The sequence below is a fragment of the Arachis hypogaea genome, chromosome 19 (assembly GCF_003086295.3).
Source record: "Arachis hypogaea cultivar Tifrunner chromosome 19, arahy.Tifrunner.gnm2.J5K5, whole genome shotgun sequence".
In the NCBI taxonomy this organism is placed as follows: Eukaryota; Viridiplantae; Streptophyta; class Magnoliopsida; order Fabales; family Fabaceae; genus Arachis; species Arachis hypogaea.
Window position 1 is genome coordinate 130,035,697 of NC_092054.1, and position 27,878 is coordinate 130,063,574.

Below are 27,878 nucleotides of genomic sequence, written 5' to 3' on the forward strand. Positions count from 1 at the left end.
GACTATTTTTTCTACCTAAAAGCCAATTGAAGTTGAACATGATATGTCTCCTACCGACATCCCTTTTCTTGAAGCTGAAGATCTAAAAACTTTGATGACTTCGACTTTGACCTTGCCAATATCCTTTCGAAAGCTTGACAGGTGTTCATATCCTGGGTCGAGCTGTCTGACCCGGGTTGTTTAACGACAAGTCGACCGACCTCTTCAGGTCAGGACTATCCGACCTCTTCTTTAAGAGCTCGGCCAAATCACCAGAAAAGCCCAAAAAGGGCCTAAACAGAGGAACACGACCCGAATCCTAAGGCAGTCCAAGCCTATAGAGATAAAGGCGGTTCCCTTAAAAGATAAGATAACTCCACTCAAAAGATAAGATAAGATAACTATCTTATCCCCAAAAAGGACCACTCTACAACATTATAAATACGCTGGAGCACCCAGGTATAACTCATACTATGATTCTACACAAAATACCTGCTTAATACCCTTGCTAACTTATGCATCGGAGTCCCTTGCAGGTACCACCACCCTCATGTGACAAAGGATCAGCAGCATTGCCAGTCCAACAAGTCAAACACGACAGCTCCAGCCACCACCCACAAGCCGGACACATCATCTCCGACCAGCACAGAAGATCTCGTCCGAGATTGACCTAGACACCACTACATTCTTCTGCCATTCTAAAGGACAGCCATCAAATCACAGTATTAAGCCATCAAAAGGTCGACCAAACGCGGATCAAACTCAATTTCTACAAAATCGGCAAAGATGAAAAGCGGCAAAAATAGAATAATGCAAGAAGTTATCGAAAGTGATCCATAGGAAAGGACCTGACGAGGTCTTAATAAAAAATGGGTTGCTAAAAATAACTTAAAGACGGACCGACATAAAGAAGTCGGACCAGTCGACCACAATAACCAAAGTTATAAAAAGTAAATCCCTCGAAAGAGGCCTGGCCAGCCCTAAAAAAGAGGATTACTAGAAATAACTTAGAAGGGACCGACATGATGAAGTCGGCCCAACAAAATCACAAAGTTATAAAATTAATCCATAAAAGAGACCTGACAAAGGTCTAAATGAAATGGATTACTAGAAATAACTTAGAAAGGACCGACATGATGAAGTCGGCCCAACAAAATCACAAAGTTATAAAAAGTAATCCATAAAAGAGACCTGACAACGGTCCAAATGAAATGGATTACTAGAAATAACTTAGAAGAGACTGACATAATGAAGTCGGCCCAACAAAATCCCAAAGTTATAAAAAGTAATCCATAAAAGAGACCTGACAAAGGTCCAAATGAAATAGATTACTAGAAATAACTTAGAAGAGACCAACATGATGAAGTCGGCCCAATAAAATCACAAAGTTATAAAAATTAATCCATAAAAGAGACCTGATAAAGGTCCAAATAAAATGGATTACTAGAAATAACTTCAGACAAATCGAGATGAAGAAGTCGGACCAAAGCTGTAGAATTATAAAAAGTAAATTTGTAGGATTTACTAAAAATAATTCGCAAAAACATCGATCGACAGAAGATATGCGCCATAAAGGACTCCAAATTGGACCCAGAAAGCCATAACCTCAATCCACAAGTATTAAAGTACAAAGGCAATCATAAGGGGTTGGAAGACAAGATTCCAACACCCTGAAGATTCCTGGAAAGTGCTAAAGCAAGCAACCGACAAGCATATCGCAAAGAAACAAGGTTGTTATAATAAACAGACTCAAGAGGCCGCTTGAAGCCGACCCCAAGAGCCTGAGAAACTACTTTCTTTTTCTAAAAATAAAAGCAACCAAAATATCCAAAAGTCAAAGTAAACCACCAATTACAGAAATAAAGAGTTCAAAATCCCACAAAACCGGGCTATACACAGACACATCAGAGGAAAGTTACAAAGGATCCAAAGACTTCCCAGTAGCAGCATCTCGGGGTAAAGGAGGATGAGTCTGAAGGGGTACCGCATCTAACACCCATTATCCCGGTTCAGGATCTGGACATCAGGATCGGACTCCGACTGACCGACCTCAACTGCTGTAGTTGTGGAACGCGGGGCAACAGAGGCTTTGGCAGATGGCGCACGAGGAGGATTGACATCATTATCATCATCATCAGAGTCATCAGGGACAAGCTTGCCATCTTTTACAATGTTGTCCAAACTAAAAATGGTGAGGTCGAGCTCAGGCGCAAGAACTCGGACCTAATCCTTCAAGTTCTCATAAGCAGCAGTTACACTGCCCACAAGATGGCCCTGAAGCTCGGCATAATCAGCCCGAGCTGATTCTAAACTCTCCCCAAGATCCATCATCTCCCTATAAGTCAAGACATAGCTCTCCTTATGCTTCAGTGATATATCCTCAACCAACTTTGCAGAAGCCACAGCAGTAATAGCTCGAGTCTTCTCACTCTCCAACTCTTATTCCAGCTTCGCCACCTTCACCTCAAGCTCCTCCTTCAAACCCTTAATCCGGTCGAACTCTGATTTGGCCTCTTCCATAAAAGCTTTGGTTGCGTGAATGGGAAGATCTTGAGCAGTCTGATATAAAGCTGCTCCCATTTGTGCCATCTTAATACTACTCCGAGTGATGAAATCCAAATGATGAAGAAGGGAGACATCGTCAATAGGAATAACACCATAAGGAGTAATTTGTTGATCAACAAAACCAACAACATCGAAGTCGGGAGTATCCAGATTAAAAGGTTCCACAGTTCTTTGTCTTTTTGGAAGAGGGCTGACAGAGAGAGAAGAGGTAGCAGTAAAAATCTGGGGGATCAACTAAACGGACCTGAGGTGTAGGAATCATCATCCTCGGCCCAGCAGTATTCAAAATAGGCTTCTTGGGAGGAACCTGAGAAGATCCTTCCCCAGCAACTTTACCCGAGACATGCTGTGCGGCTGTAGCCTTTCTCGCCTTCTTAAAGGCCTTCATGGAATCATTGTTTTTAAACATCTCTGAAAATACACAAGAATCCAAGTTATAAACTCAAAAGAAAAGGAAGGAACTCGACAAAATAAACAAGTATGACAAAAAAGGAAGTCGACCCCTGTTCACAACCTGGGTCGAGCTATCCGACCCGAGATATTCAGTGACAAAGCGACCGACCTCTTCTGGTCAGGCTATCCGACCTCTTCTCAAAGAGGTCGGCCAAATCGACAGGAAAACTCAACAAAGGGCCCAAATAGAGGAACACGACCCACATCCAAAGGCAATACAAGCCTATAGAGATAAAGGCGGTTCCCTTGAAGATAAGCTGACTTCACCCAAAATAAGATAAGATAAGATAAGATAAGTAACTTATCTTATCAGAAAGGTCAGCCCATACTACTATAAATACACTGGAGCACCCAGGTATAACTCATACTCTGATTCTACAAAAAACCTGTTTAATACCCATGCTAACTTAAGCATCGGAGTCTCTTGCAGGTACCCCCCACCTTTCGGTGACCAAGGATCAGCAGTACAGCCAGTCTAACAAGTCGGACACGACAGCTCCGGCCGCCACCCACCAGCCGGACACGTCATCTTCGACCAGTACAGAAGATCTCGTCCAAGATCGACCTACAGTTTCAGGTAACCCTCGGAACATTGGCGCCGTTGCTGGGGAATCTGGAAGTCATCCCATCACCATGGTGGACGACCACGACAACGACCATGACTCAGATCTAGAAGACAGAACACCGCACAAAAATGCGGGCAATACACTAAAAGATCCCCCAGAATCTAACGGGGACAAAAACTCATCAAATCCAGGAGTGATTGAAGCGCTTCAAGATTGTTTAAAACAACTGGAAAAAGAAACCCAGCGCCAACATGAAGTTGAGAAGGATCTACAAAGAGAGGTGAGGCGACGTCAAGAATTTGAAGATAAACTTCTAAAACTCGAAACTGATCTCAACACCAAAACTACTTGGTTCATCCCTGAGGACAACTCACGCAAAGACCAAGATCCATTCACTAGGGAAATCATGAAAAATAAAATTCCTAAGGACTTCAAACTCCCAGATACGACTTTGTACGATGGCACTACAGATCCCAACCATCACCTCAGCAACTTTAGAAGCAGAATGTACCTCACCGACGCCTCCGACGCCATTCGCTGCAAAGCTTTTCCAACAACTCTCACGAAGACAACAATCAGGTGGTTCGACAACCTACCTCCAAAGTCCATCTCAAGCTTTAACGACCTAGCCTAAAAATTCCTTGCCAGATTCTCCATCCAAAAAGACAAGGCTAAGCACGTCCCCAGTCTACTAGGAATCAGGCAAGGAGATCGGGAAAGTCTTCGCAACTACATGGAGAGATTCAACAAAACATGCCTAGACATACAAAGCTTGCCAACAGAGGCCGCCATCATGGGCCTCATCAATGGCCTACGAGAGGGACCTTTTAGCCAATCTATATCAAAGAAATATCCCACATCTCTGGATGAGGTGCAGGAGCGAGCGGAAATATATATCAACATGGAAGAAAACTCTCGGTTGGGAGAAACCTCAAAATCCGGATTCTCCTACCGAGACAAAGATAAAGAATCCAAAAAGAAGGAAGATCGACAAGAGGAAAAAATTAAAAAATATCACAATTACACTCCTCTTAGGGTATCCCTGGTAGATGTCTACAAAGAAGTCTGCCATACGAAAAAAATACCCCCCGCTCGACCCCTCAAAGGCAAAAGAGGAGGAGGAAACCGGAATGAATATTGTGAATACCATCGAATCCGTGGGCACTCCACCAACGAATGCTTTGACTTAAAAAACATCATAGAAAATTGGTGAGAGAAGGAAAACTAGATCGGTTTCTGGCCACCCGAGATGATGAGCAAAGAAAGAGACGAAGGGATGAAGATGTCGGACGAGCTGAGCGAGCAACTCGTACACCAGAAAGACACGTCCACAAGATACACGTCGAATTTGCAGGAGGAGAAATCTCCAAATCATCTCGCAGAAGATATCTCAAAGAAGTATATCATGTCGAAGGGAAGGAGGAAGCACCCGACATCCCTGCAATCACGTTCACCAAGGAAGACGCATCCGGTATCATCTCAGGACACGACTGGGATACGTGTCACTACATACAACCTTCGGAAAAGGAAACCAATCCAGAACACTCAAAATAGACTACATCGTGGTCGACGTGAGTTAAGCCTACAATGCTTTAATAGGTCGGACAACACTAAATCAACTCGGTGCAATAGTCTCAACTCCACATCTATGCATGAAATTCCCAACTACAGAAGGGATAGCTACGATAAAAGCAGATCAAAAGATGGCACGCCGTTGTTATAACGAAAGTCTAAACCTCAGAGGCAGAGGAGAAGAGTTCTATACAATTGAGCTTGGTGGAGTTCAGAGACAAGAAGAACTTCATCCACAGCCCGAAGGTGAAGTAGAGAAAGTTCAGATCGGAGACACCTCGGATAAAACAACCAATATTGGCACGATCCTGAAAGGAAATGCAAAAGAATTACTAGTACAGTTCTTACAAGATAATGTTGATCTCTTTGCATGGAAAGCTACAAACATGCCAGGCATAGACCCCAAGCTAATGTGTCACAAGTTGGCGGTCTATCCAGGATCTCGGCCGGTACAGTAGAGACGAAGAAAACTTAGGCCAGAACGATCCCAAGCTGTGGAAGAACATGTACAAGCACTACTGGAGGTAGGATTCATAAGAGAAGTCAAGTACCCACTATGGCTAGCTAACGTCGTCTTGGTGAAAAAATCAAATGGGAAGTGGCGAATGTGCACCGACTACACTGATCTCAACAAAGCCTGCCCAAAATATCCTTAACCGCTCCCAAGTATCGACGCTCTGGTAGATGCTTCATCCGGATATAGATACCCCTCGTTTATGGATGCATATTCCGGATACAACCAAATCCCTATGTATCCACCAGATCAAGAAAAGACCTCGTTTTAACACCAAAAGCAAATTACTGCTATATACGTGGACAACATGTTAATAAAGACACAAAGTAAAGAGACATTATTGTCCGAACTGGCCCAAGTGTTCGACACTATAAGGAAGCATGACATGCGACTAAATCCTGCAAAATGCACCTTTGCAGTAGAAGCGGGCAAATTCCTAGGTTTTATGCTCACACAAAGAGGAATTGAAGCAAGTCCAGACAAATGCCAGGCCATACTCAACATGAAGAGCCCAACTTGTGTCAGAGAGGTACAACAACTCAACGGGAGATTGGCAGCCTTATCCAGATTCTTAGCAGGATCAGCGATAAGATCTCTCCCCTTCTATGCCACTTTAAGGAAAGGAAAGAAGTTCGAATGGACAATGGAACGCGAGCAAGCCTTCCAGGATAGCAAAAATTTTCTGGGACGACCACCTATCCTAACTCGACCACGAGAGGAAGAACCACTCGTATTGTACCTTGCGGTAGGAAGTCGGGCAGTAGCCTCAGCACTGGTTCGAGAGGACGACAAAGGGCAACAAACTGTATACTTCATTAGTAAAGCGCTGCAGGGATCCGAGCTGAACTACCAAAAAATAGAAAAGTTTTCCTATACTCTCATACTAACATCTCGACGACTTCGCCCGTACTTCCAGGCTCACACCATTAAGGTTCGAACCGACTAGCCCATAAAAGGGATATTACAAAAAACAGATCTAGCAGGCTGATGAGACGCAGAAGCTGGTGAATTAAAAATTATTAAAATGGTTACGTTGCAAGTATAGTTCTTAACTCACCGAAAATCTGCCTATCAATTTAGAAATATGTCACAGAGAATTAAATTAAAAATTACTGGGAGTTTTAAGTCCCAGGTCGTCTCCCAACGAGTTGCAGAAAAGTGTGCTATCTTATTAATCAGATGTTCCAAGAAGTTGAGCTAAGTAAATTGGAATGTAAATTGAGGAAATTTAAATAATATGAATAAAAGCCTTGACTGGGAGTTGATTGGTTGGAATTTCTATTATTGGTGGAGGGATTGTAAGATTAATTTATAATTAATGGTTGCTCTGTTTGGTTATCCTTTACTATGTAAGGGAAAGTCAAACAAGTTGGAATGCCAGATCTGTTCACAAGCTGCAACCCACTTAGTTCAAGGGGATTGGCGTTGGTGACAGGATAACAATCCAATAATTAACCCAATTACAATTTTTCTTTTAATCCTTCCAACTCAAGAGTTCATTTTTAATCAACTCCCCATCAAGTAAGGAAACTACTCACACATTGTAAATAATAAATTCATAGCATATGAAAGGGAATTAAAAGAAGACATGATTATTGGAATTGAAATTGAATTAAAAAGAAATAATCCTTGCATTAATTAATCATAAAAGTATTCAAATAACAAAATTGAATAAAACAAGGAACATGGAAGAATGAAACCAAGTTAAGAAAACAAACTAGAATGATAAAGTCTTGATGAGGAAAAATAACTCTTCCCAATGTTCCAATGCTAAGACCAATTAAAATTCTAAAACCTAGAGAGAAAAACCTAAGAGAGTAAAACTAGATCTAAAACTGTTTCTGAATGAATCTGTTATTTGTTTCTGTATGTTCTCTGACTCTAGTCTGCTATTCCTGGCCAAAAACTGGGCCGAAATAGGTCCAAAATCGCCCCCAACGAATTCTGCAGATTATGCAGATCGCACATGTCACGTGATCGCGTCATCCATGCGGACGCGTCATTCGCGCTTTTCCTCGCCACGCGTTCGCATCGTCCACGCTACCGCGTCGCCTGAGCTTTTCCAATCTGCGCGGCCGCGTGAGCCATGCGGCCGCGTCGCTGCGATTTGCTCTCCTTCGCACGGTCGCGTGAGCCACGTGACCGCGTCACTTCTCGCTGGTTATCTCCTCAAATTCTTGTGTTCCTTCCATTTTTGCTAGCTTCCTTTCCAATCTCTAACTCATTTATGCCCTGTAAAGTCTGAAACACTCAACACACAGATCACAGCATCGAATGGAATAAAGGAGAATTAAAAGTAAATAATTAAAGTCTCTAGGAAGCAGTTTTCAAACATGTAATAAATTCAGGAAGGAAATCTAAATGCATGCTAATTTAATGAGTAAGTGAGTAAGGATCATGATAAAACCACACAATTAAACACAATATAAATCATGAAATAGTGGTTTATCACAGGCAGAATTTTACAATGGGCACAAAATGTTGATGTGCACCCTTTTACGTCGAAAACTCAGGGCACGCGGCCGCGTGGGGCACGCGGTCGCGTGGGAGGCCATGATTCCCATAGGACGCGAACGCGTCAGGGACGCAGTCGCATGGGCCGATTTGTGCCATTGGCACGCCTCCAGCCACGCTCCAGCCAGACTCTCTGTTCGTTTATTTGTTTTCTCCACCCCCTTTGCGATGCGGACGCGTCACTAATGCGATCGCGTCGCGAGGCGAAAAAAAAAATTTTTTTTTAAAGAAATATAAAGACATGTAAATGAAAGAGCACGAAAGCACTAATAAAGAGAAGAGTTATTAAAGAAGAAAAACTAAAAGTGAAGAAAAGAACGATCATACCGCGGTGGGTTGTCTCCCACCAAGCACTTTGCTTTAACGTCCGTAAGTTGGACGCTCCACTAGCTCAATCTGTTGCGATGTGGGGATCTTCCAAACGGAAGATTTCTAGTTCTTTATTTTTCTGCACATTCTCACCATGGTACAGCTTCAGGCGTTGTCCATTAACCTTAATAAGTTCAGAGCTTGAAGGATGGCTTAGGTGATAAACTCCGTACGGTTCAGCCTTCTCTACTCTGTATGGACCTTCCCATTTTGATCTCAACTTACCGGGCATGAGCCTTAGTCGAGATTTGTAAAGGAGGACAAAATCTCCAGGTTGGAACTCTTTCTTCTTGATATGCTGATCATGTACAGCCTTCATCTTTTCCTTGTATATTCTGGAGTTCTCATAAGCTTCTAGGCGAAGGTTCTCCAGTTCTTGCAGTTGCAACTTCCTTTCAGCTCCGGCATTCTCAATTCCCATGTTGCACTCCTTAACTGCCCAGAAGGCTCTGTGTTCTATTTCAACTGGGAGATGACAAGCTTTTCCATAAACCAAGTGGAAGGGACTCATCCCAATGGGTGTCTTGTATGCTGTTCTATATGCCCACAATGCATCTTGTAGCCTGGTGCTCCAGTCCTTTCTATGGGGCTTTACTATCTTTTGCAAGATACGCTTAATTTCTCTGTTTGACACCTCGGCTTGCCCATTAGTTTGGGGATGGTAAGCGGTTGCAACTTTATGGATTATCCCATGCTTCTTCATCAATCCTGTTAGTCTCCTGTTACAAAAATGGGTGCCTTGATCGCTCACGATCGCTCGTGGTGATCCAAAGTGACATATAATATGGTTTCTCACAAAGGAAACAACAATGTTAGCATCATCAGTGCGGGTAGGAATTGCTTCCACCCATTTGGAAACATAATCCACAGCTAATAATATATAAAAATATCCATTAGAATTTGGAAATGGACCCATGAAGTCAATGCCCCAAACATAAAAAATTTCACAGAAAAGCATATATTGTTGAGGCATCTCATCCCTCCTGGATATATTACCAAATTTCTGGCATGGGGGGTAGGGTTTACAAAACTCAGCAGCGTCTCTAAAAAGAGTAGGCCACCAGAATCCGCAGTCTAAGATCTTCCTAGCTGTTCTTTGAGGGCCAAAATATCCTCCACTCTCAGATGAGTGACAGGCCTCTAAAATGGAATGGAATTCTGATTGAGGCACACAACGTCTAATTATCTGGTCAGCTCCACATCTCCATAAATATGGGTCATCCCATATATAATATTTAGACTTGCTTTTCAGCTTGTCTCTTTGATGTTTAGAAAAATGTGGAGGAAATGTGTGGCTAGCTAAATAATTAGCGACAGGTGCATACCAAGGGACTACCTCAGATACTGCTTGCAGGTTGTCAAAAGGAAAATTATCATCTATAGGAGTAGAATCATCCTTAATATGTTCAAGGCGACTCAAGTGGTCTGCTACTAAATTCTGATTACCACTCCTATCCTTTATTTCTAAATCAAATTCTTGTAACAGCAGTATCCAACGTATAAGGCTTGGTCTGGATTCCTTTTTAGCTAATAGATACTTTAGAGCTGCATGGTCTGAATACACCACTACTCTAGTACCAAGTAAATAAGCTCGGAATTTATCCAGAGCAAAAACAATAGCAAGAAGCTCTTTCTCAGTAGTAGTATAATTGGACTGGGCAGTGTCTAAAGTCTTAGACGCATAGGCAATAACAAAAGGATCCTTACCTTCGCGCTGAGCCAGCGCTGCTCCTACTGCATGGTTGGAAGCATCGCACATGATTTCAAACGGCTGACTCCAGTCTGGTCCTCTCACAGTTGGGGCTTGAGTTAGAGCAGTCTTCAGCTTATCAAACGCTTGTTTGCAATCCTCACTGAACTCGAACTCAATATCCTTCTGCAGTAATCTGGATAAGGGAAGTGCCACCTTACTAAAGTCCTTAATAAATCTCTTGTAGAAACATGCATGGCCAAGGAACGAACGGACTTCCCTCACAGAAGAGGGGTAAGGTAAACTAGAAATAACATTCACCTTTGCTGGGTCTACAGAAATACCATTATTAGATACCACATATCCTAATACAATCCCTTGTTTTACCATGAAGTGGCATTTTTCGAAATTCAATACAAAGTTTGTGTTAACACATCTATCTAATACTCTAGATAATCCATCTAAGCAAAGGCTAAAAGAATCACCATAAACGCTAAAATCGTCCATAAAAACTTCCATACAGTCCTCAATAAGATCAGAGAAAAGACTCATCATGCACCTTTAGAAGGTGGCTGGTGCATTGCACAAGCCAAAGGGCATTCTCTTATAAGCATAAGTCCCAAAAGGACATGTAAAAGTAGTCTTTTCCTGATCCTCAGGAGCTATATGAATCTGGAAATAACCTGTGTAACCATCTAAAAAGCAATAATGTGACTTACCTGACAGGCGATCCAGCATTTGATCAATGAATGGAAGTGGGTAGTGATCCTTACGGGTAGCTTGGTTGAGACGCCTGTAATCAATGCAGACTCTCCAAGCATTCTGAACTCTAGTTGCTATGAACTCTCCATGCTCACTCTTCACTGTAGTGACTCCAGATTTCTTGGGCACCACTTGTACTGGGCTTACCCATTCCCTGTCTGAAATGGAACACTACAAAAAAACAAATTTAAAATGGCATTTATATTATGGTGGTATTAAAAAACCTCCATAATATTTGAATATTATGGCATTTTATTATGCTGCCATAATTAATTTGTATAAAATGAAAACTTTGGTAATTTTGGCGGTTTTAACAGCCATAATCGAAACCCATCTTTTAAAAAAAAAGATCAAATAAAACCCTCCTCCAACAAAGAAAAACCCTAGCCCAAAAACTCATTACTGTTGAAACTATAGCGTGCTGCCAACCAAAACCAAAAACGAAGACCTGTGCTCTGCTCCGGCGACGATCTGCTCCAGTGACTGCTCTAGCGACTGCTTCGGTGATGATCTGCTCCAGTGACTAATCCAGCGATGATCTTCTCAGCGGCGTTATCCTCCGACGAGATTGTGTGCTCTCTCCAGCAACGATCTCCTCTAGCAGGTTCTCCTCCATCGGCGCGTTCTCTTCCGGCTACAATCTCTGTGTGAGAGCAAGTTTGATCTTCTTTCTCTCTCTCAATTTTCTACTCTTGTAAAAAATACCTAAAAATTTGAAATGAAAAATCAAGTTCCAGAAACTTCGTATAAAACTATGAGATCTGTTGCGCAAGTGTTTCTTCCAACGTTCTTCTCCGGCGGCGATCTCCTCCATTAACGCTTCTCTTCCATTGATGAGATCTATTACGCAAGTGTTTCCTGCGGCATCGAGTTGTGTTCTGCGATTTCTCCATTTCCATCGAGCTTCATTGAGCATCTAGGTTAGTGTACAAATTTGCATTATCTTCTTCTGTTTACTCATGATTGGTAAATATGCCATGTTCTATGCTAACAATGACCATGTCTTTTTCTTTAATTCTAGGTTTTTGATTTTCTTCCTTGTCAGAAGAAATTGGAGGTCAGGCATTCACAAAATTTTCTTTTAATTTTGTTTGTATGTATGTTAGATGATTATGGATTATGATGATATCATGTTTGAGCTCCATTCTCTGTTCTATTCTTCTTCCCTCTGTTCTATTATGATGATATGATGATATCTTGTAAATTTATATATTTGTTAGCTTTAATAATGTTGATTTCTGACTTTTCTAAATTTATATATGTTTAATGCTTTGACAGCTTTCTGAGCACTTGAAGAAATACCTTGGTACCAGGCATGAATTAAATGGAGGATTTACATGGCTCTCATTCATAGAACAGAAGACAACTTAGAGGCATCTAGTAGGGGAATGGTTAATATAAAAATACCTTGGGAACATATTGATAATTTAGTGTTACCTCTCTACAACCTCTTTTTTGTTTTGTTTTGTTTTAAATTAAATTGCTCTGCTGTATATTATTTTGATGGTTCAGTTAAGACCCGCAAAGAAGCCAAACGAATGGCCTTGTCGGATGCTATTGCCTCTGCAAAGGCTAGAGTGGAAGGCCTTAAGGCAAGCATTTAGCAGCAGCAGACAAAGAAACAAGACTTTGTGGAATTTCCTGCTCAACAGTCCTTTGGTAATGACCTTTTTTTTTGCATGTGGTTGCTAGTGCTAGTGCAGCAATCTCTTTATGTTCCTCTTTCAATTAAACACAAGTACAAAGTCTCTTTATGTTCCTCTTTCAATTAAACACAATTAAAATATCAGTAAAATATCAGTACTAACTAATGGATTGTAAAATTGTTCATAATATCAGGTTTTTTCTTTCAATTTTTTTCTGCTTACTCAGATTTGAGCTGAATATCATATAGTGGGGTTGAGCAATTTGAAGTAAGCTTATACCTTTATGTCATTTTGGGTTTCTCTTCTTGTTTTTAATTTCAGTGAATGATCAACTAAGTTAGATGATCAAAAGAATAATGTCTCTGCTCAATGAAGTGTATTGATGGATCTGTGTTCTGTTTGTGCTTAATATTTTTAACAGTGGGCTTCTCAGAAAACTTTGGGTAGTTCAAGTGACTGAATTTGAAAGTTTTAGTTTGGTTTGTTGGTTTGTGTTTTTTTTTTTGGGGGGGGGGAGGGTAATGGGAATATGGGTATTGAAGTACATGAAAAATATGTGTGAAGATTAATTTGATTGTTAAGGCGTGAAATGAAGGAAAATTGCTTAAAATATGTTCTGTTATATTTCTGCTTTTAGAAATTGGTTAGATAGTCATTAATGATAATGAAGCTTTTCAGCTAAGTTTTGTTCATGGTAGTAGACTTGTAAGATGCGTCAAACTGGTACTAATTTGATTTAGTCATTTTTTATGGGTTTTGCAGGGCTGTTTGATGAGAAAGGAAAGCTTCTTGGTTCTTCTAGCAGCCCAATTCAGATATGGAAAGATGGTGCTTTTGTTGAGGTACCTTTTATTTATATATTTATTTTTAATTTTCAATGGAAAATTCCTAGGTTTCATTTATCAATTATTATCATTATACATTGATGGATGAAGCTAGTATGCAATATTTGGGATTTTAAAAACTGTCCTGCTTATGTATTTTGTTGATCTTACGAATGGGGAAGGATGGTTTTGAAGCTTCCACTTTAGTTCCCTGAGTTAGATATAAGTGGTGATTTTCACTTTAATTTTTTTAATTTATGTTTATATTTTATAATGTAGATTCATCTTTTTGTGCTAAACAGCAATCCTCCACAGATATATGGCTTGCAATCTGTGCAGCTGTAAAAGCAGCTTGCTCTCAAGCAAAAGTTACACCTACAGAAGTAAGAAGTCTAGGATTTGCAACTACTTGTTCTCTGGGTATGTAACATTTCTCTTTACATGACATATTTAATTTGTTTATATAATGACTCTAGCTGATTGTTTATGAACTATATAACAGTTGCAGTGGATGTCGATAGTGCACCTGTTTCAGTTTCTTTGGCTGATAATTCAAGAAGAAATGTCATAGTATGGATGGATCATATAGCTTTAGAACAAGCTGAAAGGATCAATTCCTCTAACTCACCTGTATTACAGTATTGCGGTGGAGCTGTTTCACCTGAAATGCAGCCACCAAAGGTACCATCTGAACTAATCCCATTATTTTAGTCACTGGTCAGCATACATAATATGCTATGCTAAATATCTTTTATTCTTTTAGGCATTTTTCTCCATAGATGCTATTTTGTTAAAAAGGTTTTTAAGTGTAATGCAATTCATACTCTTTATGGCAATGGCTATTGATGGAAATAAACATTGGATATACAATTCAATAATTTAAATGCTAAAAAAATATATTTTTTTCATATATAAACATGAATGAAAAGGCACCATAAAATTAAAGAAAGGGCACTCAACTAAGCACGCATTTGTTGGCCAATAGATATCCACCTATAGCAGCAGTAAATTCATTTATTTCTTTAATTTTAACATTATTTTATATTTTGATCCATTCAGCACCACGCAGGCTCTAAACCTCTCATCTATGTTCTTATTGATAACATTTATGTTGCGCTACCATTAGCTGCATTGCTTAATTTTTTGAGTGGTAAAATATTATGACAATTGAAGAATACTGTGTTCATGGATTTTTGTAATTAGACATGTGATGAGACAAATCTAACGTACTTTTTAAGGTATAAAAAACTAAAGCATATAAATAATTGATCATCCTAGATTATGTTTTCTATTATGTAGAATCATTGCACAGAATTAGAAAATCTTAAAACCATGTTTATGTATCTCATTTTGGATGCTATATATGAACTGTAATTTGTAGTTTCTTTTTTTGCTTTTTTTTTGTAGTTTCTTTTTTGGTTTTTTTGAATCTATCCGGAGAATCTAAAGGCCTGAGCAGAATAATATGAATTTTTACAGCAACAGGATAGCTTATCTTTTAGAGAAGGTAATTAAATTTTCTGCCTTGCCTCTTCTCACATTGTTATTTATTATTTATTGCTACTTCCACTTTGCACTTGGTATATGTATCTATATCTTGATCTATACATTTTGCTACTTTTCAGTGTAAAGAGATCATGAATTTTGTGGTAGCACCAAGCTGAACAAATTATTTTCACTTTAATCAGGTTTGTCCAAATATGTCAGGCTCGTTATAGGTGTCACAGATCTTTTAAATATTACAAATGCAGATGAAGGGGGAAGATGGCCAGGAGAGAACTCAGGAAACTGAAGATGGTAAATTTCTCTAGCTATGATTATGTATTAAGAATAATTAGTTGTGAATTTTGTAGTTTCAGTGAAACTAGTCTCACTTGGAGGAATAACCAACAAAAAGGGAAATAACTTCATGTTTATTCATTCTTATTTTAAATACATGGTTTATCCATCACCAAAAGATTCTATTTTTGATGTAGGCAAGTGGGCAAAGGTTGAGAGGATCAAGAAGAGGATGAAGAAGGGGAAACAGAGAAAATTCCAAAGGTTGAGTTGGATAGGTAATGTATAATAATATTGTAGGTTGCTGAATGATTATTTCTAGATGGGTGGTTCCCTTGAGATTTCTCAGATTTGTGTTGGTAGGTAAGGTGTCTGGGTTTTGCTTCTGCAGAAAGAACAGGATGCGTTGTTTCATGCTCCTCATTAGGCAACAGTTACAATATCTCTTGGGAGGCACCGTTGGACGAGCCAGCGAAGCAAAGGATGCTTAAGGTTAAGGAGCCATTGAGTTTACTTATGACGTAATTGCAAGGAAGTGGAAGCATAACAAGAAAGGATTTGCTCATGAATTTTGACAATATTTACCTTTGTTTAATTTAAAGCTCTTGAATTATGATGGATTCCATGACCGCATTATTCTATTGTTAATTTAAAGAATAATGTTGGCATTAGGTGCTCCTCTTTTTTATCCAATCAAGTTTCCTTTGATTGTCTTCCAATCGACTTTACCCTTTCTTTGAATCTTTCCATTACTTTTAAGAAATCTATTTCACAAATTTGTTGCTTGATCAAAATTAAGCTGTAGGAGTAAAAGAAAACAAGTATAAGGAGGTCATAAGAAACTTGCAAGCTTGGTGTTCCTATTTAAAATAAGAATGAATAAACAACTTGAAAATATCACTTTAAATAGGTGGTTTTATTTTTATTTTAAAAAACATAAAATTGTCATTATAATTAGGTATAAACGGCGGTTAGAAACTTCCATTTTAAAAGAAAATGATGTCATTATACTCTGGTAAAAACGGCGGTTAGAAACCCCCATTTTAAATGAAAATGGTGCTATTATATCCTGGTAAAAATGGCGGTTAGAAACCCCCATTTTAAAGGAAAATAATGCCATTATATCCGGTAAAAAACGGCGGTTAGAAACCGCCATTTTAAACAAAAGATGCCACTATATCCTGGTAAAAACGGCGGTTATAACCGCCATTTTAAACAATATAAAAACTGCCATTTTACGTGGAAATAATGGTGGTTAAAAACCGCCATTTTAACCGTCAGAAAACCGTCGTATTATCCATTGGTTATTACGGCGGTTTTCGGAAAATTGCCGTAATAACCAGAATGAAGCCCAGAATTCCGGCGTTTCTTGGAGGTGCCATTTTTTGTAAAAATGGCGGTTAGAACCGCCATAATTTCCAAAAAAAAAACCGCCATTTTAACCTTTTTTTGTAGTGGAATATATGATATCTGCTTCTAATAGTCTGGTCACTTCCTTTTTGACAACTTCCAAGATGGTGGGATTCAATCTTCTTTGGGGTTGATGGACAGGTCTTGCTCCCTCTTCTAAAAATATTCTGTGCTCACATACTTGAGGGTTGATTCCCACTATGTCTGCCAAACTCCACCCAATTGCCTTCTTATGCTTCCTCAGTACATCAAGTAACTGCTCTTCTTATGAGAAGTCAGTTCCCTTGCGATAATGACCGGAAGCTTCTGCTCATCCTCAAGATAAGCGTATTTGAGATGTGGAAGGAGAGGCTTCAATTCTAACTTTTGATCATGGGTAGGCTCTGGATTATCTGGGGCTTGTGAAAATGGCGAAGTGCTCCTATTGTCAGTTAAGAGGGTCCCCACACTTGGACCTTGTCCAGTGTGCCTCTCTTCAAACTCTTCCTTTTGAACTTCAGCCACACTTTCGTCTATGACATCACACTGGAAGATAGAATGATCTTCTGGGGGGTTGTCAATGACTCCATTCAGATTGAAGATTACTATGCGGCCATCTATTTCAAAGGAGTATGTTCCTGAAAAAGCATCCAATTTGAATTTTGATGTCTTCAGGAATAGTCTTCCAAGTAGGATTGATGATGGCTTATCTGAATCATTGTGGGGCATCTCCAAGATATAAAAATCAGTGGGAAATGTGAGCCCTTTAATATTCACCAAAACATCTTCAGCAACTCCAGCCACTGTAATAATGCTTTTATCTGCTAACACAAAACGAGCTGCCGACCTTTTTAAGGGAGGGAGCCTCAAAACATCATATATAGATAAAGGCATTATACTGACACATGCTCCTAAATCACACATGCAATCATAAATTACTACACCACCAATAGTACAACTAACTATGCAAGGACCTGGATCACTACATTTTTCAGGTAATCCTCCCATTAAAGTAGATATAGAACTACCTAAAGGAATAGTTTCTAATTCATTAATTTTGTCTTTATGGATACATAAGTCTTTTAGAAACTTTGCATATTTAGGTACCTGCTGAATAACATCAAAAAGGGGAACAGTTACCTCAACCTTTTTCAATATCTCTACCATTTTAGAATCGGGTTCCAGCTGCTTCCTGGGCTTCCTTACAAGTTGTGGAAATGGAATAGGAGTAGTGTTGTCTGTGGTGTCTGCGCCTTTTGGTGCTTCCTTCTGTGGTTGAGCTATCTCTTCTTCAGCTATGTCCTGTATATCCTCTTCCTCTTCAACATCTTCGATTTCTACCACCTCTTCAGCTGAGGCGTATTTTGGTGAGCTTGGTTCCTCCTGAATTCTCTCCTGCAGTATGGTTCCGGACCTCAGGGTGATAGCATTAATGCCTCCTTTTGGATTGGGTAATGGTTGAGAGGGGATTCCAGTGGTGCTTGAAGGTTGGTTACTGGAATTTTGTGCTGATCCAAGCTGTGTCATAAAAGCTTGCAGAGTAGAGGTGAGACCATTCAGACCAACGTTAATACTATTCATGATGTTGTTTTCCATGGTCTGTTGTTTTTTCTCAAGAGATTGTAGTAGATCTTCATTAGAAGATAACGAAGAATGAGTAAATTGAGAGGTCTGCTACTGATTGTTCTGTGGTCCTTGGTTCTGCCTCAGGTGAGGTGCTCTGTAAGGTTGATTTTTCTGCCTGTTGTTGTTATTGTTCCACTTCTGATTTCTCTGATTATCTCTGCCTCCTCTGTTATTGTTGTCCCTCCAATTCTGGTTAGAATTGTCCTGCCATCCATGGTTATTATTTCCACTTTGATTGTACCCTTGGTTGGGGCGGTCATAGAAGTTGTGAGTGGATGCCACCATGTTGTCTTCTTGTTAGAGCTACGGGCATTCATCGGTGTAATGGCTATAATCAGCACAGATTCCACAAATTCTTTGTGGGACTAGTTGTTGGTTTTGCTGTGGTGGAGGAGGTTGAGCTTACTGAGCTTGTTGATTCAACTGCATTTGTTTCAGCAAGTTGGTCATTTCATAGATGCCTTGAGTTAGAGCAGCAGTCTCTCTGCTGGAAGATACTTCTGCAACAGCTTTTGAACGGCCTTGCTTTTGTCTGTGGTTCCTAGTGGATTCAGCTAAATCACTGATCAATTGCCAAGCTTCATCAGTGGTCTTGTACTTCTTCATAGACCCATTGCTGGCATTTTCCAGTATGGTCTTATCTTGGGGCCTCATACCCTGTGTAATATAGCTGAGTAGCACGATCTTGTCAATCATGTGGTGGGGGCATGCTTCCAGAAGATTATTGAAGCGCTTTCAGTATTCAAAGAGAGTCTCATTGTCATCCTGAATAATTGTGGAGATATCCTTCCTTAGCTTATCAGTAACTTCAGATGGAAAGAATTTCTCCAGAAACTCCTTTCTGAGTGTATCCCAGTTGGATACATTTGCTAGAGGTTGAGTGTAGTACCACTCTCTTGCTTTTCCCTTAAGAGAAAACGGAAAAGCTTTCAGCAAAATTGAAGTTTTATCAGTGCCATCACGCCTGACAGTAGAACAGGCTGCTTGGAAATCTCTCAAGTGCTTGATAGGCTCTTGAGCAGGTAGGCCATGAAACTTGGGCATCAAATTTAGTAGTGCGGGATTTATTTCAAAATCTGTAGCTACCGCCGGATGATGCGCTTGAAACGGTTGATTGTAAAATCAGAGCCTTCCTCCTGGATGGTAACTCTCCTAGCTGCCATATTTTCTGCACGTAAAACAACCGAATCAGTAGAACGGGGGCTGGTTTCTTCCTTAGATTCACTTTCAGATCCGCCCTCAGAGCGGGCTACCCGACGCTGTTCTCGCCTTATTTGTGAAATTGTCCTTTCAATTTCAGGATCGGATATTAGCAAGCGCGGATCAGGAAGTAAACGCGTCATTTGACGGAAGAAACATGCAGTTCATAGTAGCAAAATAAAATAAAATGCAAATAAATAAATTCTAATTAATAAAATTAGCACTCTATTGCAACTCCCCGGCAACGGCGCCAAAAATTGATGAGACGCAGAAGCTGGTGAATTAAAAATTATTAAAATAGTTACGTTGCAAGTATAGTTCTTAACTCACCGAAAATCTGCCTATCAATTTAGAAATATGTCACAGAGAATTAAATTAAAAATTACTGGGAGTTTTAAGTCCCAGGTCGTCTCCCAACGAGTTGCAGAAAAGTGTGCTATCTTATTAATCAGATGTTCCAAGAAGTTGAGCTAAGTAAATTGGAATGTAAATTGAGGAAATTTAAATAATATGAATAAAAGCCTTGACTGGGAGTTGATTGGTTGGAATTTCTATTATTGGTGGAGGGATTGTAAGATTAATTTATAATTAATGGTTGCTCTGTTTGGTTATCCTTTACTATGTAAGGGAAAGTCAAACAAGTTGGAATGCCAGATCTGTTCACAAGCTGCAACCCACTTAGTTCAAGGGGATTGGCGTTGGTGACAGGATAACAATCCAATAATTAACCCAATTACAATTTTTCTTTTAATCCTTCCAACTCAAGAGTTCCTTTTTAATCAACTCCCCATCAAGTAAGGAAACTACTCACACATTGTAAATAATAAATTCATAGCATATGAAAGGGAATTAAAAGAAGACATGATTATTGGAATTGAAATTGAATTAAAAAGAAATAATCCTTGCATTAATTAATCATAAAAGTATTCAAATAACAAAATTGAACAAAACAAGGAACATGGAAGAATGAAACCAAGTTAAGAAAACAAACTAGAATGATGAAGTCTTGATGAGGAAAAATAACTCTTCCCAATGTTCCAATGCTAAGACGAATTAAAATTCTAAAACCTAGAGAGAAAAACCTAAGAGAGTAAAACTAGATCTAAAACTGTTTCTGAATGAATGTGTTATTTGTTTCTGTATGTTCTCTGACTCTAATCTGCTGTTCCGGCCCGAAAACTGGGCCGAAATAGGGTCCAAAATCGCCCCCAACGAATTCTGCAGATTATGCAGATCGCACATGTCACGCGATCGCGTCATCCATGCGGACGCGTCATTCGCGCTTTTCCTTGCCACGCGTTTGCGTCGTCCACGCTACCGCGTCGCCTGAGCTTTTCCAATCCGCGCGGCCGCGTGAGCCATGCGGCCGCGTCGCAGCGATTTTCTCTCCTTCGCGCGGTCGCGTGAGCCATGCGACCGCGTCACTTCTCGCTGGTTATCTCCTCAAATTCTTGTGTTCCTTCCATTTTTGATAGCTTCCATTCCAATGTCTAACTCATTTATGCCCTGTAAAGTCTGAAACACTTAACACACAGATTACCGCATCGAATGGAATAAAGGAGAATTAAAAGTAAATAATTAAAGTCTCTAGGAAGCAGTTTTCAAACATGTAATAAATTCAGAAAGGAAATCTAAATGCATGCTAATTTAATGAATAACTGGGTAAGGATCATGATAAAACCACACAATTAAACACAATATAAATCATAAAATAGTGGTTTATCACAGGCAGAATTTTACAATGGGCAGTCGATTTATTCGAGTTTGACCTCCAATATAAAGCTCGAACAGCCATCAAATCACAGTACTTGGCCGACTTCATTGTAGAATTCACAGATACCTTGGAAATCCCCACAGAATGGAATCTCTACGTGGACGGTTCCACAAATAAGACTGGAAGCGGCGCATGTGTGATAATAGAAAGCAACCAAAGAACCCAAGTTGAGCTTTCCCTCAAATTTGGGTTTTCGGCCTCAAATAACCAGGCGGAATATGAAGCGTTACTAGCTGGTTTGAAGCTGGCTAAGGAGGTTGGAGCTCAAAAACTCAACATCTTCAGCGATTCACAAGTAGTCACCTCACAAATAATAGGGAGCTACCAAGCCAAAGATCCCACCATGAAAAAGTATTTGGATAAAACCAAGGAACAACTCGAACAACTCGGGGAATATAAGATCTGCCACATACCCCACGAGCAAAATGCCCCGAGCTGACGCACTCTCAAAACTAGCCAACACCAAACCAGGGGGCAACAATAGAAGCCTCATCCAGGAAATACTACAAAACCCGTCAATCTCAGAAGAGGAAAAAGTCTTAGCCATAACAAGTCAGGATCAAGGATAGATGACCCCCATAATTAATTACCTCAAAACAGAAACACTCTCCACAGATGAAAAGGAGGCAAAGAGGTTAAAACGGGAGGCTCAGTACTACACTATCATAAACAACACCGTATATAAAAGAGGGATTTCAAAACCACTATTAAAATGCATGCCGACCTCCAACACAAGGGAAGTTTTAAAGGAAGTACATAGTAGCATTTGTGGTAATCACCTCGGAGCACAAGCTCTCACCAAAAAGGTACTCCGGGCGGGATTTTATTGGCCAACTCTATAAAAGGAAGCTACAGAGTTTGTAAGGACATGCCCACCATGCCAGAAACATGCCAACTTTCACATCGCCCCGCCAGAAGAGCTCATCAGCGTAACCTCACCTTGGCCATTTGCAAAATGGGGACTCGACCTTCTCGGACCCTTTCCTTAGGGATCGGGACAAGTTAAATTCCTCATAGTAGGGGTAGACTACTTTACAAAGTGGATCGAGGCAGAACCCCTAGCTAATGCTACTGCTCAAAGAAGTCGAAAATTCCTATATATTGTCACAAGGTTCGGGGTCCCATACTCCATCACCACAGACAATGGCACCCAATTCACAGATGCAGGCTTCAGAAAATTAGCAGCCAATTTGAACATAAAGCACCAGTTCACCTCCGTCGAACATCCCCAAGCCAATGGACAAGCTGAAGCTGCCAACAAAGTCATATTGGCTGGGTTAAAATGGAGATTACAGGATGTAAAAGGAGCTTGGGCTGAGGAACACCCACAAGTCCTATGGGCATATCGAACAACGCCACATTCCACCACAAAGGAATCACCCTTCTGACTAGCATACGGAGTGGAGGCAATGATCCCGGTAGAAATTGAGGAAGGGTCGCCTAGAATAGTACACTACAATGAAGAAGCCAACTCCCAACTACAAAGGGAAGAACTCGACCTACTCCCGGAAGTCTAGGAAAGAGCTCGGATCAGGGAAGAAGCACTAAAACGTCAAATGGCTTCGAGATATAATCAAAAAGTAGTGCCGCGAGGTTTCACAGAAAATGACCTCACTCTAATCTGAAATGATATCGGAACAACTCGACCTGGAGAAGGAAAGCTAGCAGCAAACTGGAAAGGACCCTACTGAGTCATAGAAGTACTTGGGAAGGGCTACTACAGACTGTCCGAACTCGATGGACAAGAGCTTCCCAGATAGTGGCACGCCTACAACCTAAGAAGGTACTATGGTTAGGAATGATAAAGGATCTTGGTATAAGGTACACTCTTTTTCCTGAAAAGGTTTTTTAATGAGGTACCAAGCTAAGACCTACAAACTATCCAACTTACAGGGATGAAAAACTCCCGCATGTATATATTTGCACTTTTCCTTTTAATGAAATATATTTTAGATATTCTACAAATTCTCAAGACGCATTAATCTAAAGCATTCATCATCCGATTATAAAGTAACAGATCGGCAGAAAGTGAAAAACAGATTCACAGCACGATCACGATAAAGACCAATAGAGATGAAAGCACGATTCATCTAAAGGTCGACCAAATAAAGATAGAACCCACCTTCTACAAATCGGCAAAGATGAAAGCAGAATAATGCAAGAAGTTATCGAAAGTGATCCGGAAAAAGAACCTGACGAGGTCTTATGGATTGCTAAATAATAACTTAAAAACTGACCGACATTAAGAAGTCGGACCAAGTCAACCCAAGTTATAAGTAAACCCTGGAAAGAGGTCTGGCCAACCCTATTAAAGAGGAATACTTTAACTTAGAAGGGCCCGACATGACAAAGTCGGCCCAAAACATAAAGTTATAGAAGTAATCCCTGAAAGAAACCTAAACAAGGTCCAAGAAAGAGGATTACAAAAATAACTTAGAAGGGCCCGACATGACAAAGTCGGCCCAAAACTTAAAGTTATAGAAGTAATCCCTGAAAGAGACCTGAACAAGGTCCAAGAAAGAGGATTACAAAAATAACTTAGAAGGGCCCGACATGACAAAGTCGGCCCAAAACATAAAATTATAGAAGCAATCCCTGAAAGAGACCTGAACAAGGTCCAAGAAAGAGGATTATAAAATAACTTAGAAGAGATTGACATGACGAAGTCGGTCTCCTACAACAAACAAGTTATAAAAGTAATCCCTAAAAGAGACCTGACAAGGGTCCAAGAAAGAGGATTACAAAATAACTTAGAAGAGATCGACATGACGAAGTCGGTCTCCTACAACAAACAAGTTATAAAAGTAATCCCTAAAAGAGACTTGACAAGGGTCCAAGAAAGAGGATTACAAAAATAACTTGGAAAAGACGACGCAAAGAAGTCGGTCTCCCACAAACAAGTTATAAAAGTAGTCCCTAATAGAGACCTGACAAAGGTCCAAAAAAGAGGACTACAAAAATAGCTAGAAAGAGGACCAACGTAAAGAAATCGGTTAGGGATTGCTAGAAATAAATACAAGAGTGAGAAAACCAAAATACGAGTTGGATCCACACATCTACAACCTCAAAGGATCCAAGCTACAAGCAATAAGTACAAAGCAATCCAAAGAGGTCGAGCAGCAAGGCTCCAGCATTCTCAAAACCCAGAAAGGTGCCAAGACAAGTGCAAACAAGCATGATATAAAATACAATATTATAACAAGCCTCAGGGTCAGGCCTAAAAGCTTGAAAGCTACTTGTTGTTTTTTCAAAATAAAAAGTTGCTAAATAAGCAACCTAAAGGAGTATCAACAGTCAGCAAAATATTCAAACTACAAAATAAAGAGTTTAAAAGCCCACAAGCCGGGCTATCTACACAAACATCCAAGAAAAATCAGCTAAGATCGGGAGCCTTCTCGGCAGCATCAGTACGGGGAGAAGGAGGGCGAGTCTAAATAGGCACAGCATCCACGGTACCATCATCCCGATTCAAGATTTGACAATCCGGATCAGAAACGGATTGACCGACCTCAACTAGGGGAACTGTGGAAGTTGACATTTTGGCAGAAGGCATAAGGGGAGGTTCGTCGTCATCATCATCCTGGTCATCAGGGACAATCTTACCATCCCTCACAACATTATCCAGGCTAAAAAGAGTAAGATCGGCCTCGGGAGCAATAATTCGAACCTGCTCCTTCAGGTTCTCATAAACAGCATTCACACTGCCAACAAGATGACCCTGGAGCTCAGAGTAATCAGCTCAGGCAGACTCCAACTCCTCCCTCAGACGTACCACCTCCCGATAAGATGTGACATAACTATCTTTATGCCTCAATGCAGTGTCCTCGGCCAACCGCACAGAAGCCGCCAGAGCAAGGGAACTCGCCTTCTCATTCTTCAGATGCTTCTCCAGTTTAGCCACCTTTAGCTCAAGCTCCTCCTTCAAGCCATTCATCCGATCGAACTCCTGTTTTGCCTCCTCCATAAAAGCTTTGGTGGCATGGAGAGGAAGATTTTGAGTAGTTTGGTACAGAGCAGCTCCCATATGTGCCATTTTTACACTACTTCGAGTGATAAAATCCAAATAACGAAGGAGGAATACATCATCCATAGGAAGGACACCGTAAGGACCGATCTGCTGATCTACGAACTTGACCGCGTTAAAATCAGGGGCATCAAGGTTGAAAGGCTCAATTGTTTTTTGTTTCTTGTTGGGAGGAGCACTAGAAGTAGCAGCGAAAAACTGCGGAGGGTCGGCCAGGCGAACCCAAGGAGTGGGAATCACCTTCCTCGGCCCAGGAGAACTCGGCACGGGCGCCTTCACCTGAACTTGAGAAGATCCCTCTCCCACTGCCTTGGCCGAGATATTTTGAGCAACAGCAGCCTTCCTTGCCTTTTTTAAGGCCTTCATGGAATCATTATTTTTCGATATCTCTGAAAATACAAAATCGACCACAGTAATGGGTTACAATCACAAAAAAGAAGAAGCAAAACTAAAAAGCAAGTATAGAAACAAGTCAGACAGTAGTTCGAACCAAAGATGGATCACTCAAAGATCTTTTTGTATCAAGATGGGGTGGTTTCCCCCATAAATCTTCAGGAACAATTACAAAAGCCCACTCAACCTCCAAGCATCTCCCATGTATAACGAGACACTCTCACATTCTTCTGCCACTCTAGAGGGAAAGCAGGCTCGTCATTCTCATCAAGAAAAAAGGGCGGACCCCCTCAACAGCATGGACTCTAAAGAAATAATTCTTAAAGTCCTTAAAAGACTCATCATACATGGCAAAAACTTTATGATCCTGGGCAGACCTGAAAAAAACCCAGGAAGCTTTCTTCTTGGAAGAACCTCCAGGCTTGGCAGAAACAAAAAGATAAAGGAAAAGAGTTTGAGAAGGTGTTACGCCTAACTCTTGGCAAAGCAGCTGAAAGATCTTGATAAAACCCCAGGAATTCGGATGAAGTTGGGATGGGGCAATGTTACACGACCACAACAAGTCGGTCTCGAAAGCAATAAAAGGAAAAGTAATGTCCAACTGGCTGAAGAAATATTTATAGGCATAAAAGAAGGGACGCTCCCCCTCGACCGAAGTAGGAAAACAAACCCTTTCATCAGAGTCGGGCGCTACAAGCTCATAATCCCTCTCTCGGGCACTGCTACCATAAATCCTATGACGTTTTCTCAGCTCTACACAAAAATCAGCGTCCACCACAGAGACACACATTAAGACAAGGGAGTCCAACCAATCAGACATCCCCTCGGGAACTTTAGAAGACATCTCTACAATGTTATTGCGAGAAGACATGAGGCTAACTAATCCTACAATAAGAAAAGAAGATTGGATTACTAAAAAAATCTCGGACGAGGGGCAAAACAACTCGACTAATATGACACAGAAGAGCAAACAGAAAAGAAAAACCCCAAGACTCAAACCAAAGTCCTGGGGCATCCTTTGGAGGTAGTAACAAAGCGAGGTTTCAGGAAAAATCTACAGCTTACGTCCCAGCATCTCTCAAACAAGAAAAGAAGATTTAAAATAGCAAACATTTCATAGGAGAAAGACAAAACACAAAAAGTAATCAAAGCCACTATCTTTTTACAGTCTATCAGCAAAAAGCATCGCCAACATCAAACACGTCAAGCAAAAATCGTCAAAGGCACAACCTTCTTTCAGAATCAAACAAAACCATCATCAAAGGCACAAACAGAAACGGTGTTAACATGCAAAAGCCCTAAAAGCATCAAGCAATAGGAAAGGTGAAAAGGTTCATACAAAAAGGCAAAGAAACTCCCAGAACACACATTACAATAGCAATCAGGCACAGCAAAAGCAGAAAGATCCAAACTTTCTCCAAACAAAATCAAAACTTTCTCAAAATCAGACATGAAAAAGTGATACGGAAAAGAGAAAGGAAGAAAAACCAACCTGAGCGAAGAAGCCTCGAAGGAGATTGAAGACTGGTGCACGAAATTGTGATCATCAATGGCGCCATCAACATGGTACGCTCAATTGTAATCTCAACTTTTTATCACAACTTCGATACAACTAACCAGCAAGTGCATTGGGTCGTCCAAGTAATAAACCTTACGCGAGTAAGGGTCGATCCCACGGAGATTGTTGCTATGAAGCAAGCTATGGTCACCTTGTAAATCTCAGTCAGGCAGATATAAAATAGTTATAGAGTTTTCGAATATTAATAATAAAATAGGGATCGAAATGCTTATGTAAATCCTTGGTGAGAATTTCAGATAAATGCATGGAGATGCTTTCGTCCCTCTAAACCTCTGCTTTCCTGCTGTCTTCTTCCAATCAGTCTTACTCCTTTCTATGGCTGGCTTTATGTAAGGGCATCACCGTTGTCAATGGCTACATCCCATCCTCTTGTGAAAATGGTCCAAATGCTCTGTCACAGCACGGCTAATCATCTGAGGTTCTCGATCATACTGGAATAGGATTCACCCTCCTTTTGCGTCTGTCACTACGCCCAGCACTCGCGAGTTTGAAGTTTGTCACAGTCATTCAATCACGGAATCCTACTCGGAATACCACAGACAAGGTTTAGACTTTCCGGATTCTCATGAATGCCGCCATCAATCTAGCTTACACCACAAAGATTCTAATTAAGAGATCTAAGAGATACTCATTCAATCTAAGGTAGAACGGAAGTGGTTG

The 27,878-nt window shown here is 40.4% G+C and overlaps 1 protein-coding gene across 21 annotated transcripts; it reads left to right on the forward strand.

Moving 5' to 3' along the window:
• Nucleotides 1-11,353: 11,353 nt before the first annotated feature.
• On the forward strand, nucleotides 11,354-15,952 carry LOC112775826 (uncharacterized). Of its 21 annotated transcripts, none has more exons than XM_072226890.1 (12): nucleotides 11,354-11,904; nucleotides 12,006-12,041; nucleotides 12,263-12,375; nucleotides 12,497-12,643; nucleotides 13,393-13,472; nucleotides 13,757-13,874; nucleotides 13,957-14,135; nucleotides 14,862-14,961; nucleotides 15,080-15,142; nucleotides 15,206-15,251; nucleotides 15,431-15,511; nucleotides 15,597-15,952. In XM_072226890.1, the coding sequence occupies exons 3-6, from the start codon at nucleotides 12,322-12,324 to the stop codon at nucleotides 13,797-13,799; spliced, it is 324 nt and encodes a 107-aa protein (XP_072082991.1). In that variant the 5' UTR covers nucleotides 11,354-11,904; nucleotides 12,006-12,041; nucleotides 12,263-12,321; the 3' UTR covers nucleotides 13,800-13,874; nucleotides 13,957-14,135; nucleotides 14,862-14,961; nucleotides 15,080-15,142; nucleotides 15,206-15,251; nucleotides 15,431-15,511; nucleotides 15,597-15,952. The 21 variants fall into 21 exon arrangements, 20 of the variants coding, with proteins under 20 accessions (XP_072082991.1, XP_072082989.1, XP_072082979.1 ...); XM_072226888.1 differs by having other exon boundaries at nucleotides 15,625-15,952; XM_072226878.1 differs by having other exon boundaries at nucleotides 13,770-13,874.
• The last annotated feature ends 11,926 nt before the right edge of the window (nucleotides 15,953-27,878 follow it).

Bases quoted from the DNA above. Each gene is read 5' to 3' on its own strand.
- LOC112775826 (XM_072226873.1), top strand. From the start codon at position 12,322: ATGGCTCTCATTCATAGAACAGAAGACAACTTAGAGGCATCTAGTAGG. The intron at 12,376-12,496 runs GTTAATATAAAA...TTGATGGTTCAG, and splicing joins AGGCATCTAGTAGGGGAATG to TTAAGACCCGCAAAGAAGCC. The intron at 12,644-13,392 runs GTAATGACCTTT...TGGGTTTTGCAG, and splicing joins TCCTGCTCAACAGTCCTTTG to GGCTGTTTGATGAGAAAGGA.